The sequence below is a fragment of the Falco peregrinus genome, chromosome 2 (genome assembly GCF_023634155.1).
Source record: "Falco peregrinus isolate bFalPer1 chromosome 2, bFalPer1.pri, whole genome shotgun sequence".
NCBI classification, from domain to species: Eukaryota; Metazoa; Chordata; class Aves; order Falconiformes; family Falconidae; genus Falco; species Falco peregrinus.
The window spans coordinates 88,193,769-88,212,437 of record NC_073722.1 but is presented as its reverse complement, the minus strand read 5'-3'; the positions used below and the strand labels follow the sequence as shown (position 1 = coordinate 88,212,437).

General features: G+C 37.2%; 1 protein-coding gene across 2 annotated transcripts in view; it reads left to right on the top strand.

The window, feature by feature from the left end:
• Nucleotides 1–18,669, top strand: part of PI4KA (phosphatidylinositol 4-kinase alpha) — a 63,194-nt gene that overhangs the window by 3,590 nt on the left and 40,935 nt on the right. The window contains exons 3-19 of one of the 2 annotated variants that reach the window (XM_055797183.1): nt 304–397; nt 1,077–1,165; nt 1,665–1,737; nt 2,075–2,334; nt 3,035–3,101; nt 4,933–5,081; nt 5,701–5,766; nt 6,787–6,883; nt 7,279–7,470; nt 8,224–8,324; nt 9,078–9,207; nt 10,278–10,407; nt 11,069–11,164; nt 11,884–12,067; nt 12,761–12,864; nt 13,862–14,030; nt 17,162–17,212. In XM_055797183.1, the coding sequence (XP_055653158.1) occupies nt 304–397; nt 1,077–1,165; nt 1,665–1,737; nt 2,075–2,334; nt 3,035–3,101; nt 4,933–5,081; nt 5,701–5,766; nt 6,787–6,883; nt 7,279–7,470; nt 8,224–8,324; nt 9,078–9,207; nt 10,278–10,407; nt 11,069–11,164; nt 11,884–12,067; nt 12,761–12,864; nt 13,862–14,030; nt 17,162–17,212 (2,052 nt within the window). Of the gene's footprint in view, nt 1–303; nt 398–1,076; nt 1,166–1,664; nt 1,738–2,074; nt 2,335–3,034; nt 3,102–4,932; nt 5,082–5,700; nt 5,767–6,786; nt 6,884–7,278; nt 7,471–8,223; nt 8,325–9,077; nt 9,208–10,274; nt 10,408–11,068; nt 11,165–11,883; nt 12,068–12,760; nt 12,865–13,861; nt 14,031–17,161; nt 17,213–18,669 lie in introns of both variants that reach the window. The other variant, XM_055797182.1, reaches the window with a different exon arrangement.

Genomic DNA, 18,669 nt, shown 5'->3' with positions numbered 1-18,669 from the left:
TGACCTTGCTGTAAACTAATAAATTGTTTGGGGTTAATTGCTGTTCTGGAACTTTTTTCCCCAAGTTTTGTGGGGAATGAACTGTTGCCTAGAATGAAAGGATTGGATTTATAGCATCGAATTGGTTTACTTCCAGTTGCCTGTGTTGAAATCAATTTTGCAATGTTGAAGAAGCCTGTGGAGTAATCATTAGCAGCAAGTTCTTTGTGTGGTTAGTGTAGTCTTTCCATATCTCTAAAAACTGTTGAGATTATATGGTTCAGCTTTTCTGCTCCATTTTAAATAGAGTGTTTTCTTCTTTAGCACAAAGATAATGTGGTTCCTTACCTCCTCCGACTTCTGAAGGGTCTTCCCAAAGTCCAATGGATAGAAGAAAGCAATGCACGGAAGGGCAGAGGTGATGTTTGGATTTTTTGATCTTTCATGGAATGCCAGCCAGGAAATAGAGATTACGAAGGTTTTTCAGGATATGGTACTAGGGGAGATGATAGGTCCTGCTAGGTTTTAGCTCCTGACTTAGCAGCCTTGAATATTGATTTCCTTTAGAAGCAAAGAGGAAGTTTAATAGCTCCTGGCTTTCTTGCTTGACTGCTTTTTGATTAAATTAATTTGGATGAATTAAAAATAGTTCTACACTCAATATATTTTTGTTACTCAATTGGAGAAGATTGTGTAGTAGTTAGAGCAGCAGAGTGGAACCTGATTTGTATGCTCTGCTTCTAGCTTTGATGCTTAGTCACTAATTAAACCACTTAATTTCTAGCTCTGTTAATCTCTCTTAAAATTAATGTAACTATACTTTTATATAATGTTATAGAATTTACTTTTTTTCAATTACTTGAAAACTTGGACATTTTTTAATTGTTAAAACTACTTTTTTAACATTCCATGCTGAAATAATAATGGTTAGAGTGTACTTTTAATTTTGTGTGTTATACTATATTTTTCTACAATCTATCTCAGAGCTGTATGAGTTGGGAATCCCTTAGCGTCTTCTTCCTTTATTATCATTTGCTCTTTCTATGTTGTTCTCTGTCACAATGCTTAAGTGGCTTATTTTCTGTCTTACTTCGCAGGCTTGCTTCCAGTGGCAGAAAACTTCAGCTTCTGCTTGGTAACGTTGTTATCGGATGTTGCTTACAGGGATGCATCTCTCAGAGAGCAGGTAGAGTTTATCTTAAGTTTGTACTGATGTAGTGCCCAGTTCTCCAATGCTGTAATACTGACAAATGTCTAGAGAAGAGTACACCACAGCAAACCTTTCTTGCAAAGGGTTTGATTGCTTTAACATGCATAGCGTTCCATTATTTTGCTTGTGTTAATTAATAGTCAAGTATCTAGAAGATACTCATAAGTCTGCCCTTACTTCTGGGTGTTGAAGGATGCCAGCTGCTGACCCCAGAGTTTTAGAATTCCAGTTTTAATACTGAGATAAGGACCGCTGCAGTTTTCCTCTGCTGGTATGTACAAGCTAACTGCAGACTTTACAAAAGAAGCTCTGTAAGCTGAGTGAGGCCAATATATGTTTTCAGTCACACAGCATTAAGAAAAATTGTTCGCAGAGGTGCTTAAATTAATATTTGCAAGTTCCAGTTGTTGTAGTGATCTAATAGAAGATAATGATATGTCTTTACCAAAAGATATTTTTATATATCTGTCTTTAGATTTTGGATGCAATTCTACAAGTAATGCAGTTCCTGTTGGGAATGTGCCAGACCCCACAAATGCATGATAAAGGTACTATAAAAATTGTTACTATATTTGTAACTCCTGTCCTCTGAACTTCTCTTGTGTATTCTAATTATCAGGGTCGCTCCTGAAAAGTGAGCAGCTTTTTCTTTTGACTCACCTTAACACACATTTATCCTGTGTGTTGCTGACTGGTAAATATGGAAGCGGAAGTGTTAATTTATAGTTTTTCCTCTGCTTGCACAGATAAGTCTTTGTAAATCACATTAGGCTGAAGCAGTTAAATGAAGTGATAGCAAAACCATGAAGGGGAAGTTCTAAGTTACTATTAATGTACTCTTTTATTTTTTATTTTTTTTTTTTTTTTTTTTTTTTAATTTTCCAGAATATTTATGCAAGTATGCAGTGCCCTGCCTGATTGGAATCTCTCGAGCTTTTGGTCGCTACAGCAATTCAGAGGAGGCTCTCCTTTCAAAGCTTTTTCCAAAAATTCCCCCACATTCCCTGAGAGTTCCTGAAGAGCTTGAAGGAATTCGCCGACGATCTTTTAATGATTTCAGATCAATTCTTCCCAGTTCTCTACTCACTGTTTGCCAAGAAGGGACACTGAAGAGAAAGGCTAGCAGTGTATCTAGCATCTCACAGGTTTGCATGACTTGCTCTGGGTTGGAGTTGGTGCTTAGATGATTTTCTGGTCTTGGTGGAGTTAAGGCAGCATTAAGTCTGGATATGCAGTCAATGTCTCATTGCAGACATGTTGTTTGACCAGATACAGAGATCTTTATTTCTGTTCCACAACTGAGTTTCAAAATAATTTTATAGTTTCTCAGCTACAGAACAATCGGTGACAGTTAAGCTAACACCTGGACTAATAAGTCTTCACATGGAACAACTGGCAAATCCTGCTCCTTGCTTTATGTTCATGAAAAAGCAGTGTAATGTCAATCTGTGAGTTTGAGGAGCTGGCACTCTGTGGGTGAAGTTTTCAGAAGTGCTTGAGGATACATGGGCTCTCAGTGGTTTCACGAGTATCTGTGGATGTTCGTTGTCTTAGGGGAAGAATGGATTGAGGTGCTGGTTTTGAAACCACAGATGGCTATTGGCATGGTTTCATACAGTGCAGGAGTCATCATTCTGATCTCATTCCTTTACTCAAAAGCACTGAGCTAGTTTTTGACAACTTCCTATTTTTTGTTTCAATTGAGCTGTTAGGCCCAGCAATACGTAGTCCCTGTTAGTTTTGTTTGAAGCTGTGTTTCATTTTAAAGTGTCTCAACCATTCTCTGGAAGACTTTTCAATGTTTTGTAAATAGTTTTAAGATTATGGCTTTTGTGAATGTTTCAGGTTAGTCCTGAACGTGGAATTCCCCCTCCCAGCTCTCCTGGAGGATCTGCAATTCATTACTTTGAAGGTAAATTATTTTGCAAAGGAACAGTGTGTGATTTGGGAGTTTGTTACTATCTACAGAAAATTGAAAACCAAATTCCTTTTGACCCCTTTGTCTGGACTCTAGAATTTTTACGTAATTTTCTGGCACATGCCTGCTAGGTTTCTGAAAAATTGTGTAAAGACAGTAGGAAGTTATTATTAACACTGGCATTTTCCAGGCTGAGAGACACGTGATTTCCTTATTGCTAGGCTGTGCTAGTACTGAAGAGTTGAATTCAGCTAGGCCGAAAATACTTCAGGAGATTAGGTTGAGTAACTTTGAGGAGCAAGTGTTAGTACTGTGCTTCACTGGACAACTAGATTTTTGGACGGGGGTCTGGAATTTTGAGGCTTTTGGGGCACATTGTATAAATCTGAACTGCTCTGTTTGAAGTAAACTATGGATCATTTTGTAAGACCTAGTAACTTGCTGAAGTGAAGAGTAATAAAGGACACGCTGAAGTCAAGTGCTCACTAATGTGTGTTAATTACTGCATCATAAAAAGCAGAAACATGAAAAATTTTCATGAATTAATATACAAACTCTTAACTACTGTGTTTTGGGAGAGCTGAGTTCTATGTCAAAGCAGGGCTTAAAAATAACCTGTCTCATTAATCAAGTGGAGGCCTAGCTCTGCATCTGAGGTGTTTTGGTGTCTCTAGTTTTGTCTGGCCCTCCGAGGTTTTTAACAGCTTGGCCATTATCTGTTTCTGGGTCATTCTCCTCTCTTGAGCCCTGGTTTAAATGAATTTCTTCCACATTACTTTTTTTTTTGTTTCCTTCATATTACTATTTGTAGAGGCATCTGTCTTCCTCAGTCATATTATGGGATTGCAGGGTAGCTCAGATACTGTTCTTAAATTGCCAGGTAGGAAGAGACTTGTTTGTCTTCTGTCTATCCTGTTGAACCAACTTGTTCTTCTTAAATATTGTGATCTTTGTGTTTTGAATTAAAAAAAAAAAAAAGCTGCAGGTTAGAGAGAGCCTATAGTAGTAGATCAAAAATAATCAAAACTGTAGGTGGATAGTGGACAACTTTGTAAAATTTTTGGAATAATTTAATTGTGTCTTCAGCAGAGTTATGGTTATTCTGATCAGGATTTTATTTTCAATACTGACTTCCACCAGTTATTTCAGATACAGGCAGTCCTTGTATTATTTCCAATAGTATAGATTGTGATAGTCTTACTTTCTGAAGAAGATAAGTAATTACCTTAATTTTTATTATATTAATATAATTATTTATATGTATATGTAAATAAGATAATTAATATAAACAGCATGCTTAGCAAGTTGTTTGCTTAATAGAGTACTAGAACCTGAAAAATAATTTGATTTCTCTTTGCCTTCAAATTGCAGTAGTGAATTGGTGCTGCTTCTAAGATGAAAGCTGTGTCATGTGTTCATTTGATCTAATATAGGGGAAAACCTTGCAAGATAGTTTCGACTTAACCTGTTCTTAGCACCTCTATGCTTTTGAATAAAATGGCATTTACAAATGTTTTCAGGTAAATGTACATCAGTAATATGGGAAGACTTTTTGTTAGCAGTGTCTCTGATACGGACACACGTCATTGAAATCAATTCTTCCACTGTCACTGTAAACTTCTCATGAACAAATGCATGTTTTCATCATAGTGTTCTGTCTTGATTTGCCAGTAAATTAGCTGAAATGTGCCTCTTGATAGCTTGCAAGTTAAAGACTGTACCTGGGTTGGACATAACTCTTTAGTAGTGACTAAACAGTACTGTTAAACGAAGTTAATATATCCTCTTTCCCCAAACTTCTGTTTCTGTTATTTTTTCTGATCAGGTTCATATCTTCCTGATGGGAGTGCACTGGATCCTGATTATTACTTCTGTACAATCAGCTCTAGCTTTTCAGTTTCTCCTCTCTTCAATGGCATTAACAATAAAGAGTTTAACATCCCACTGGAAATGCTCCGTCAGCTGTTGAACATGGTATGCAATGGGTTCTTACAAAGGCTGTAGTGAGACTGTATTCTAGATATTCATGCAAGAAATAGATGCAGTTTAAGTTTTAAGCTTTTAGAATTCCAAATAAAGAGACAGTGTTTGTCTCTCAAGCTTTTGTAATGTTATTTTTATGGCATTTAACATTATGCTTCAGTAGTATTCCTATGAATCATAAAGAATTTGGAAAATCAAAGTAAGTTTATGTCAGCTTATTTGATTTTCCAAATAAGTTGACAAAACTTCATGTGTGAGTATTTCAGACCACTTGATCTGAGGTAACTTAAATACTGCTAGCTGCTGAAGTACAAGATTGGCTTTTTTTTGTGAGAATGAGACCCTTTTCTAGAAGAGTTTATTTGCTGGGAATTCACGCAAGTGACAAAAACTACTAGCCCTGTCTGCTCCCTGCAGCAGCTATTTTGGAACGGCACACAGATGCTCAGATACATTTATTCTTGTTGCAGCCAGAAATTCTTGTAGCCTTAATTTCATCTGAAACTTTGTGGTCTAGTGATTTGTGTTTTCTGTGCATGGGCAAAATTGTATTGCTTTCATATCACAGTCACCCACAGGAAACTTTTTTTTTTTTTTTTTCATTCTGTAGGTAAAACAGATAGTTGGGGATTCTCTGCTGAAGACCTTAGATGCAGTTGTAGCTGAAGTTGCAGAGGTATGTTCTTTAATTCCTTGTCTGATGACTATTTTTTTGTCTTAATAATTAATACTTGGAAATTTGTCTTCTACGTATGTAAGGTATGCCTTCTCTTTACAAAATTACACTAATTCCCTGTTTGAACTGTTCTTTCAGTGCTTTAAATCTAGCCTTGAACTGTGTGAAAATGTGGGGGTGAAGGGGGAATGTTTTTCACTTACACAGAAGGAAATAGTTATTCTCCTAAAAAATGAACCATTTTCTTACTTTAGCTGTGTTGTCTCATTAAGTTACAGCATTGGTTGCCCAAAACTGGTTTACTGTAGACGAAGGTCTTTATCACATATTACAGTAATGTTGTCTTTTTTTCATGTAGACACAGTGTGTTGGTGGTTTTCTGGCTTGGAAATCACTGCTGCTCTTTTTGGTGTAATTTCTATGAGTTGAAGAGTGTAACAGTTTGTTGACATTTACTTTCAGAGGTGGCATACTTGTTTCTATAGGGCTGTGGGTCCTTGTTCTCCCCTACCCTGGGTGCAGTTCTGTGACAGCCTCCACCACGTTTTATGGAGTTAGCCTCACCTCCTTGGGAGCGTAAAGCTGTGTTGAAAAGAGTATGTGTTCAGTTACGTAGGAAAAGGGCTTTGCTGTTCCCTCCTGTCTTCCTTCAAGTACTGCCATATTTGAAATGTAGGCATAAGTGCAGACAGCTTCAGTTTCTTTTTTTGCAATCTCAGTAAAATGAGAGGTTTAAATCCTCCTCTTCTTTTTTTCTTTTAACAATTCCGTTCGAGAGAACATATATGTGCTTTTCAAATCGAAAGACTGACTGAATCTTATTTAATGCATTGAATGGCTGTACTTTTCCTTTTAATAAAAGTAGACGGGAAAAAGCTGTGAGAGTACTTCTGGTAGCTGTTTTAAGTGCTTGTTTACATTGTAGAGGGAAACAATTATGTCACTTGAGTAAGATTTATTATCCATATAATGGAAAATGTTTAATTTTGAATCCAGCAGGTTACTTCTTTTCTCTTTCAGATGGGTGCTAATACAGATCTCTATTATAAAACATTCAGTGACCCTCTTTATCTTGCTCAGTTTAAAATGCTGAGAGACACTTTGTACTATATGAAAGGTATAGTATTTGTATTTTTTTTTTATTTATCCTTCATTATGTTTAGTATCCAAAGTGTTGTCTGTATTGTATTGAATGCTTGAACATTGGGGTTTGAGTTTTCTGGGAACTCTGCCTGTCCTGTAAAATTTGTATTTTGAAATGTTTTCATATATAAAAAAGGTACTATGGAAACAGGACAAAAATATTTTTAGCACCATTAAAAGGATTAATAGATGGCATTTAATTTGTCTACTCAGTGGTGGACTTTGCTATGAAATTTATGGTACAGGCAGGATATAAACTTTATTAAATAGTTTGATTTATAATGTAGCAGTGGATTTTATGTATGTTGTCATTCTTATACACTGACTTCCATCCTTCTAGTATAATGCTGTTTCCTTTTATTTCTTTAGACCTTCCCAACTCATTTGTGAAGGAAATACATGATTTTGTGCTAGAGCAATTCAACAGCAGTCAGTCAGAACTTCAGAAAATCCTTCATGATGTGGATCGACTGCACAATGAACTGAGTCCTTTAAAACTGCGTTGTCAGGCTAACGCTGCCTGTGTGGATCTCATGGTGTGGGCTGTGAAGGATGAGCAAGGTAAAAAATGCTCTTCGGTCTCTGGAATGTCTTATTTTTTTTAAGTTGTAGAAATACTTACAAGGTCTCTGAGGGTAGATGATGCTCAGAGAAATATAAAATAAATTTCACTGCAATACTTTTTGCTATTAGAATACAAGAGTAAAACTTCGATCAAAAAGTTGTCAGACAAGTTGGCTATGTAGTTAGACATCTCTTTATAGAAATGGAAACAAACATCCTATTGGCTTATCTACAAGAGATGGTATAATTGCTGCATTATATGCAGCTCTTACTTTCTAGTTTATGTTTTTTAATTATCGCTCTTAGTGTCTTCAATGTTTCTCAGTTGTTCTTTTAAAGAAAAAGTTTTTTCTTCATTGCTATCAGGACTGGTAAACCCTTACTTTTTCTCCATTTTCTTTCTTGTATAATTCTTATGCCGCCTCTGAATAATTTGAAGGATTTTTTATTTTTTCCTTTGGACTGTGCAATACCTAATTTCTGTCAGATGTGAAGTATGCTCAAAACCAACTTTAAATACTGTCATTCTTTCAATCATAGTGTTTGACAGAGCTGTTTGGTGCAGATAGTAAGTTTCCAAAACTGTTTTTGCAGAAGCAGCACTAAATCTTTTTGAGGATTTGTAGTATGAAGAGAGTGAAGTTGATAATTTTTCTGCATTGTTTTAGAATTTCCAGTAAGCATTAGGATTTGTGTGGCCTGATAACAAATCGATAAATATAAATTTTTCTGTTGGATTTTTCATTTAAGGTGCAGAAAACCTGTGCATCAAGTTATCAGAGAAGCTGCAGTCAAAAACTTCAAGCAAAGTCATCATTGCTCACTTGCCACTGCTAATTTGCTGTTTGCAGGTCTCTCTTTACAGTACTTGTCATTACCATATCAGTGAGTGAGAGTTTGGGGACTTCTGCAGGTTGACAGAAGGATACTTTTTATCTGCTATTTGTATTACTTTCTATCAGTGTGCTCTATGTTTGTATTTAGAGGTCTGTTGTGGAAACTAGGACTGCAGTAGAGTAGTGCTTTCAGAATTTTCTTAGTTCAGCTACTTCTTGAAGAGTAATATTCATGAGGGTTTTTTAAACCAGTATTTAATTTCTGAAATATTTAGATTCTTAGTCCATTACATAAACAGATAAAATACTGGGACTGGCAGATCACCGAGTTTTAAAGCTAAGACTTGTTTATTCTTATTTTTATGTCTTCCTGTTCGCACTTATTCATAACCTTACAAATCCGGTGTTTTCCACCACATAGTAAATAGTAAGTTATTAGGATTTTCTAAATGTTGGAACTTGTTCAGTAACTTTATTTTTAGAAAGTGCAGTTCATTTCATGTCATTCCTGTGAAATCACCCAGGAAGGGACAGCAAGGCTTGACTGGCATGACACACTGTAGGAAAACCTCCAAGAATTAGAGGCTTAAAAGATCTAAATCTTCCACTAAAAACTGAATCCCTCTGAACTGTGTATGGTTTGGTTTGGTGGGGTTTTTTGGTTGGCTTTTTTTTTAGTTGAGCTGAAGTTGCAAGCTTACAGTTGAAATAAAAATTGTGCTGTTATATTCTAAAGCTATGTTATGCTTGCTTTTTTTTGTTGTTTAGGGTCTAGGTCGTTTGTGTGAGAGGTTCCCTGTTGTGGTTCATTCTGTCAATCCATCTTTGAGAGACTTTCTTGTGATACCGTCCCCAGTGCTTGTGAAACTTTACAAGTATCATAGTCAGTATCACACAGGTAAGGGAAAAAAAGCCACATTTCAAAGGGTATGCTAGTGATTGTTTTCCAGCTTGTATGGCTTTTTGATGCTTTTGGATATTTTGTGGTGATAGAGCTGTAGGGGCAAATGGAGATGGATTTATGTTTTTTGTTCTGTTTGTTTGGTTTTGGGTTTTTTTTGAGATGGAAGGGTGGAATGCAAACCAAGTTCTGGTAGAAGTGTGTCTAAGGGCAAGCAGTGTATGTAGAACTGCATTTTATCCTAGCAACGATATAGCTGTTCTGCTGCTGCTGAAATGGAGCACTTCTGTCCTAAGTAAGATCACCAGCAAGTATAGTGGGATACTACAGTATTTAAGGTTGTATTATGTGTGTCAACCTCCTACGTTCCATTCAGAGCAGTTTGCTTAGAGCTTTGTCAATGTGGGCCTTCAGAGGCCTCCAAGGACAGGGATTCTATAACCTGAGCCAAGGCACAATTATCCTCATAGTGGTGGTGGCAGGAATCACATATCCAGTTGGAACTTTCCTTGTTTCAAGTTAGGGCCGTTGCGTCTCATTCTCGTATGAAGCCTGCTTTTGTCTTATTGGTAGCCTACTTTGCATTTTGGAAGGCAGCTGTTTAGTCTGTCCAAAGTTGCCTTTTCTGCAGGCTGAACAAGGTGAGGTTCCTCAGACTCTGCATCCATGTCCTGTGCTCCAGCCCCATGACCATCTTGATGGCATTTGGCAGGTTTTTTGTGGGTTGTTTTCAAATTGTAATGTCAGGTTATGATTTTGAAAAAGAAAATGTTCAGTTTAAATCATTTGCATAATGCTAAAGCAGAACAGGTAAAATGAGAACTGAAAGTGACTAATTTAGGAATAATTATTTAGGAATAAATATTAATTATATTGAATACAGTAAACACAGTAAATTTTGTATAGCTAGTGGCAACACATGCACTCTCAGAGTCCTTCAGTTCAACTCTGAGCTGTAAAGTAGGTTGTTTTGCACTCGCCAGATATTGCTCTGGCTGTGCGCTCTCATCTTGGGGAAAAAGGGTATTTCAAATGTTGTTGATTTCCGTACTCTGTGTTCTTAGTAGGTGGTAATGACATCAAGATTAGTGTAACCAACGAGCATTCAGAGTCTACTCTAAATGTAATGCCTGGCAAGAAAAGTCAACCATCCATGTATGAGCAGCTGCGTGACATTGCCATAGACAACATCTGCAGGTAAGAGGGGCTTGCACCATGTTGGAACGTGTTCTTGTCCCTAGCTGAAAAGTATTGTGACGGTTCAGAAAGGTGCTGCTCTAGAAGGCTTGTTGCCTTTTCTGATCGTGACTCCATTTTCCTTCAGACATCTTTTGGTTCTGTTTATGTTATGTAAAATAACAATTCAGTCTCATTGCTTCCCACATATGTAATTCAAGTTAGTCACCATTTTGATACTCAGCAGGGTTTTTGTTTTCTGCTGAAGATTATCATGTTGAGTGAGCCTCCTGTAACAGGATTGTTACATGCACAAATGTGGGCAGTGTAATGATTATTCTTCCCTTCTAGACAGCTACAGAGAGCTGGAGGGAAGACAGATAGTTGGTGACTAGAGATGAGATTGACGTTTCCAAAGCAGTGGATTCTGAGTTTACGTTATTGCATATCCCCATCTTTATTGTTGCTGGAGAAAGCAGCAGTAGAAGCTCTGCTCATTTTTTAGAAATACGTCAGTGTTAAAATACAGCAGCCTTCCTAGGCAATCAGTTCTTCAGTATAAAGTTATTTCCCTTACACCTAGCATGCATTTATAGTAGTAAAAAGTAAAATGTTTAATTCATGTTCTTTGTTTTTTTCCCTCTGGCTCTTCTAGCAAGTTTTCTGTTTATTGTTATTCCAGGTGCTTGAAAGCTGGCTTGACTATAGATTCAGTGATTGTTGAGGCCTTCCTTGCCAGTTTATCTAACCGTCTGTACATTTCTCAAGAGAGTGATAAGTAAGTTGTTAGCGATCAAACCAATTTTTCCTTCACTTAGTGAACCTGAAGCTTATTTGTAGATATAAGTATGGGCAGCATTATTTTAGAATTAAGTGTCTCTGGGATTCGTGGGATTAGTATGTGGGGCCAGGATCTTCCCATGCAAGTCTTTGCAGAGCTGAGCCTTTGTTTTTATACTGAGAGGTATGGATTTATTCTTACATGATTGAATCAGCAAATCTATGGTGAGTATTAGCCAGTTTTGTATCCTAGATTGAGTGATACTCTCTGCTGTATCATTCAGGCATCAGCCATCTTTTATGGCTAGACACAGCTTGTCACTTGTGGCATTTGACTTGCTTCACTTCTGAGAGACTCGCCAACCAAGAAACCTCCAAGGAGAGGTCCTGTCTTGTCTTAATGTTTTGCAGATCACTTTTACCTCTTGTCACTTGTTTCTAGAACAGTTTCTTCATGGATTAGTGTGGATTTCTTGGATAGTGTGTTTGTAGGTGGGTTGGTTTGGGTTTTTTTTGAAAACCAACCTGTGTAAGTATATATCTGTAATGTTAATGTTGAGAGTAGATGGATATATAGAGTGACAATATTAAAGCTGTTAGTGATGTTTAAATTTAGTATATGAACTATTTCTTACATGAATGTAACCATGCTTGGAGTTCTTGATAACTGTTGAACAGTTATGTGTATCATTTTGTATCATTTGTTTTTTGTAACAGGGAAGCTCATTTGATTCCTGACCACACAATTCGTGCTCTAGGGCACATTGCAGTGGCTCTGAGGGACACGCCAAAAATGATGGAACCCATCCTACAGATCTTACAGCAGAAGTTTTGCCAGCCGCCTTCTCATCTTGATGTACTCATCATTGATCAGCTGGGCTGCTTGGTCATCACTGGAAATGTAAGGAAAGAACTGGTCAAGAAAGTGCCAGTTCATGTTCCCTTTCTTTTAGTTAAAAAGTTAAAAAAATTTTAGAAACTACATTTGCAGAAGTTTTTTAAGTTTTTTTCTTTTCTTCATCACAGGTATGTGCTTGTACAATCCTCATTTCTCTGTGACATCAGAAAACAAAAGCTAATTAATGATGTGTAAAGTGCTGTCCCTGTAAAGATTATTTCCCATAGAAAATAATAAAAAAAGCCACCAAACTCATTGCTTTCAGAATGTAGTAAGAAGTTTATAAACTTGGCCAGTGTCCCAAATAAGCACACAGTATTTTTTTTTTATCACTATTTAACTTTCAAAGTCTTGTAGGTCCATACATTTAAAAGTATAGATTGTCTTCTTCAGTCATAAAAGGAGTAACTAAATTTTCAGAATGTGATTTGTGCCTCTGGCAATTAATTGCCTGAACTCAGACGTCTGAAAAAGTTTTCCATCAGCAGGGCAGAGTTAAAGAACTTAATACATTTTGTAAAATAATGAAAGCATTTCCACTGTGTGCTTTATGGAAGCTGAAACTGTTGCTCAGGCTACAACTAGATACCTGTCTGAAGGACTTCCTAATACTTAGTGTGTTTTAAACGCTGTTCTTCAGAGAGATTGTATTCAATAAGCTCTACTTAATAATTTGTTTGGGGTTTTTTTTTACAGCAATATATCTACCAGGAGGTGTGGAATTTGTTTCAGCAAATCAGTGTTAAAGCAAGCTCAGTTGTTTACTCTGCCACAAAAGACTATAAGGATCATGGATACAGGTAACACTTTGCTGTGTCCCTTAAATGTATGAATACAATATTGAACATCCTTTATGTTACATCACGGATTTTCACTTTTTTCCACTGTAAGTTTTATAAAAAAGTTATAAATGGTACTGTTCTTTTTTTTTTGTGTTAAAAAGTAATATATATTTAAAAATAGTAGCACTTCATAATGTAGAGATTCCTGAAAATGTTTTTCACAACAGGTAGTATTAATTTTTTTTGTTCTCCCCTCTGTAAGGAGTTAATGTTTGTAAATGATATTTGACACTGATGACTTACATTATCTACAACTAGACTAATAAATCTCTCAGCCTAAAAAAAAAAAAAACGGTGAAGTTCCACTGGGTTTTGTGTGTGTGTGTTTCATTATGTTTGTTTTTTTTAAATGTCATCCCAGTACTACTTAGGGATTAAATGCAAACAATTAACAATTTAATTCTTAGTATATAAATATGGATTGTAGTCCCTGTTACAACTAAAGATTATCACTGTCTTTGTTGATAGCTGGAGTAGGCTGGATATCTTCTAATGCACTATGATTCTATGTGAATGACTGAGAGGACTATTCCTGTCAGTACATTTTAACATACTGTCTGACCAATGCAGTCTCAGCTTTGACAACTGATACTAGGTCTGATTCTTCTGCTCAGGAGCTTTCCCAGTCCAGAAACACATCCCTTTGCTGCTGTTTGCAGCCGTATCTGCTCCAGGGAAGTAATTTCCTTTTGGCCGTGACAGCATCATAAATGAAACATTTTCCAGAGGCAAAGCTTACAACTAGTTTTTCGCTTCAATACTGATTGAATTTCAATTATCAGTAAAGTGACGTGTTATTCATAAAAACAAAAAACAACACACACCCCAAAAAAATTAAGTGCAAAAAAGGTCAGCAGCTTTATTAAAAGAGTTACAATCAACGTTATGAGGAAAGCACTAAAAATATAAAACTTTAAGGAATTGCTTGTTCATAACTTTTTTTTTTTCTTCTTAGACACTGTTCTTTAGCAGTCATTAATGCCCTAGCTAACATCGCTGCTAACATTCAAGGAGAACACCTTGTGGATGAACTACTGATGAACTTGCTGGAACTGTTTGTTCAGCTTGGGCTGGAAGGGAAGAGAGCTAGTGAGAGAGCAAGTGAAAAAGGACCAGCACTGAAGGTCAGATATTCACTGTTCATCGTATGTAGCTGTGCATTTATATGGATGGCACTAGTAGATGTAGTCTTCTGCATGTTGTTTTTTTTTAAACTAAAACCACACCCTGACACACACAGAAAAAAACCCCATGATTCCTGAAGCCTGAGAATGTGTCCTGATCATGGAATATGAGTGAGGGTCCCTAATGCCTTTCAAACACCTAACTAATCTGTGTATAGTATCTGAGACAAAGCAGCGGCATAGCTGTTGTTCACCTGAGCCTGTTTGGTGTGAAACTGAGTGAAGTGTTAGAGACAGAGCTCTATAGAGAAATAGTGAATGCTGACTACTGAACGCTTCTTACTAATTCCTGAAGTGTCTTTAGGTGTGACAAATTTCTAATTTTAGTGGTGCCTTTAGATCATAGGAAAACCCAAGTTGGAAGGGACTTTAGGAAGTCATCTAGTCCAATTTCCATCTTAGAAATAGTCAGCTTATGCAATGAAGCTTAAGCTTAGAAGCAGTGAAAAATCTCAGCCTTTCCCACAGTATCTTCCTCTTCTCTTTGCTTTAAAATTTACTCATAAACAAGATGTTAACCCTGACTTTTGTTCGTGAGATATATATTGTTGTTTGAAAAGCAAAATGTGGATGCTTCCTACACGTAAAAACCCAGAGCTTTCCTCCAGTTACGTTCCTCCCTAGTGTTCAAATTCTGTAACCTCTTGGCATTCATGCAGTGCCTTAGGATAGCTTTTAAAAACTTGTGGTGTTTGATAGTGATTTTTATATGCAAGAAAGACACTTTTATGTTTTAATAATTCAAATGTGTTCATACTGGAAAATTAAGGTTTTCTTAGAGATGCGGTTTGAGAGCTGTTCCCAGTTTTTTAGGGCAGATAGGTAACAATTCTTTTTGAAATAGGCGTATTTTTCCTAATAGTGAGGGGAACAGTGTGGGGTTTTTTTCGTGTTGACCTCTTTTTCCCCCCCACCTTCCTGTGCATGCTATGTTTTAATAGTACTAAGTTTGTCCGTCATCCTTTTTATGGGGTGAGTGAACTCTTGGTAAATCCCTCTGAAATGAATCTGCTTTGAAGACAGATTGCATTTAATCAGGAATGCCAAGTCTTCTTTTAAAAGGGAGCTAGAACATGTCTAGAATCTGGTTTTCATGAAGTCTATGGTGGAAAATGTCTCTCCACAGGTTTCATAGATTCTTTTAACCACAGATAAGTGAGCTGAAATGGTGGTAGACATATTGTAAACAGTGCTCTAAAATGACACTTCTAAATAAGTTTCCACTCTCCTCCTTTCAGGGATATTTTTCCACTGTTATTTGGGATCACTATGGGAGACTTAACTGCTGCACTGACTTAAAGCAGCCTGCAAACAAAAATATGTGATTGATTTAACACGGATTTGAGCTAGGAGGCAGTGTTTCTTTATTATGAAGATACTTGGAGCAGTTTTCACTAGAACACTCTTTACTCAATGTAGAGTAGAAGTTATGAAAGGTATTCTGAAGACTGGGTTACTTAAGAAGAGATAAGTAGGTAAAACACTGCACATGCTGTTCTCCCAAACAAAAGCAGTGTTTTTCTTTGATACTTTGCCTATGTTCTCTGCTTCTCAGCATACCTTTTTATGGACTTAAATTTGCTTGCTAGCCATTAAAATGCTTCAGTGACTTATTCTGTTTTAAACCAGATTTTTCAACCACGCAAAAGTGGCTTCTGTGAGGGGAAGAAAAATAACCTTTTTGTGGGTTTCGGTTTTTTGTGCTATTGCTGATAGTTAACACTAATGTCCCCTGAGTATGCCCAAGGATGGAAGTCATTGCATTTTCTTCATCCTTAGTGCCATATACCATCATAAAGAGGCTGCTATTCCATTTTTCTAACAAAAATGCTAGTAGAAAAGTAGGTTTTCTACAGTTCTTTTTGTTGGTGTCGTGTGCTGGATTCTGCCTATCTCAGCTGACTCTGCAGCACTTTGCCGTGTGCAGTGGACTGTCCTGATGCTAGCAAAAAAAAGAACAGTGACTTTTTTCCAGTTGTTCCTACCCCTTAGAGTGACTTGAGGGCTGTTCTTTTACTCCCTTAAAAAATATTAAAGGATCCATCTGTTTTGCTTTATCTTGGACACTACAGGAAGGATAACTAAAATGTGTTTTAGTTGGGTTGTGTCATTATTGTTTCATCTGAAGACTGTTTGACTTTGTTTCTCCCTCCTTCCTCTTCCTCCTCCCTCCTCCTCCTCCCTTTTTCTTTTTGCTCCTTTTGGTTTATTCCAGTTCTTGCAAAGCTGTACCCTGTTAGCATGTCTGCCTTGCCTCCTCCCTGTGGGGCCACGGTCTCTGTACCTGGCTCTCTCGTAAGAAGGAAGATGGAGAGTTATCTCCATCCCAAATCCAGTGTGGAGGGACATGGGAGGGAGGGAAGAACTTCAGAGAGACGTCTCTGAGCATGTTATCTGTGCTTTCACTCTTCACCTTTACCAGAGAAGCGAGACAGCATGCTGTGTGCAGTGAATGTTTTCCGTTCTTAAACACTGTATTTTGCCAAGAGCAGCACACTGTATAGAGTGCAATTAATAAGTCCTAGTAAGTCAAAGGAAATATGTATTCTTCTTAAGCTTGTTATGTTTCAGTGGAAAAGGTTTTTCCCCCTGCTTAAATAAATTCTTGATAACGGTGTCTTTTTACAGACTTGTTATTTTTCGCTTTGTTTTAGTAGTAAAATGAGAGTTCTAGTAAAGTATTGACACTTGTCTGTGGCCACCCATTTAATGAGAGCATTTTTCTTGCAGTTGTTGAATGTTAGGGTAGATGCAGTGGTAACGAATATTTCCCCCCCCGCTTTAACTTCTAAACACAGTAGACTGTGTTGGAGGGGAAAAAACAACCCTTCAATAGTTTATGAGGAGCCACCTGAAGAGCTCTGAAAGGCTCCAGGGTGTGCCCAGTCCTGTGGATATCTGAGGCACTCTTTTGGCCACCTCTTGTACACCTATTTGCAAGATACAGAGCTGTAATTGGCAATATATGTTTTCATTTGCATAGACAGTAGGAGCGTTGGAAGTATGTCTTGTAGCAAGTATTTTAGAAATGCTTTTATAGCTGTTTTGATAATTTCAATTTCCTTTTCCAGGCCTCCAGCAGTGCAGGGAATCTGGGTGTGCTTATTCCTGTTATTGCTGTGGTGAGTATCCAATGGCTGGATCGTTGCAAAAGGAATATTTTTTCTCACATGTCAAATACCAGTGCTATTTCATGGTCAAATGGGTTGACAAATAACTAGTGCAGAAGTAAGCATCCAAGAGAAATAGTTTTGTAAAATAATATTTCTTGCTCTAAGAGGGGGGGAACATTTGTTAAATAATAACATATCTCTTAAAATAATGAATCTTTTGTGATTCAGGGTTAGGTTGTTGCTAGTCATGAATTCAAGAGATTCATGAGCTAAATAATACCACAGGGGATATTTCTTTGAATAGTGTTTGATGTGCAATACAATAAATAGCACGTATCTGTGGCCTAAGGAGAAAAGTCAAAAAACTAAGTTAATAGAAACGGAGTTAAAAATAAATCTTGGTTTGGCAGCACAGTGAATTCTGCTGCTTAACAGGAGAGAGAAAAGAAAAAAAAAGTTAAAAAAAGAATCATTGATAAAGGAGGGAGGAAGGGGAGGAAGTGTCCTCTGTCTTCTGAAACTATAATTGGCTGTCATGCTGAAAGCATTTTAGGAGATGTGCAAGGACACTGATGTCCATTCCAGACTCATTTATTTTCATGTATATCTGCTTTTGGTCTCACATGACAACTTGTTCTGCATGAAAAACTTTTTTAACAAAGTATAATTACTAATTCAGCCAAAAATTGGTATGTAACGGTTCTAGATCTCCAACAGAAAATGTGGTACATCTGAGCTGGGTTTCCAAGTCAGTAGGACTAGTTGCCTAACTGCTGTAGCTTTTACAAAAACTGTCACGTCTAGAAGATCCATAGACAAACTTAAACTTACTGGAGGACAAAAAGCAGCATGTCACTTTCTCCCCTCCTGAAGCAGAGTTCTTCTGTGGAACTTTTCCTGCACAGCTAGTGAGTGGGACAAAAGGGGAAAATGTATTATGTACTTACAGTAGGCATGCCTACTTGTAACTCGCTCATACTGCACGTCCATTAATAAGCAGAAAAACCCCATTCATTTCATCCTCTGTGCTCACAAACCTCTTTACTGAGGCTTTTCAAAGAGAAGAGCCTAAAATTGGCATTGGTTAAAGATCAAAGAACTGTTTCTTTCTTTCCCCTGTCTCTTGCACCACTTTCCAACATAAGCTCTTCCTGAGTTCGCCAGCGTCGCAAGGGCTGAATCCTAGCTTCACAGAAATGTGTTTATCGGTGTCCTCAACTGGTGTTCTTCAATAGCTGCTCAGGTTTTGCATGAATTAGCTAGTCCTGTTTTGAGAGAGACATCCTTGTGGGTTGTATTTTTCAGCTGTCAGTAATGCCAGTACTGATGTGAGTGAAAGCAGGACTGTTTCTTGCATATTGAGAAAAGATTGGTGCTTGTTAGAGACTTAATATAAAAGTTATGGAAGTACTTCTCTGTTTCAAATTTTTATTGATGATACATTTCTTCTGAATAACTAGTGGTAG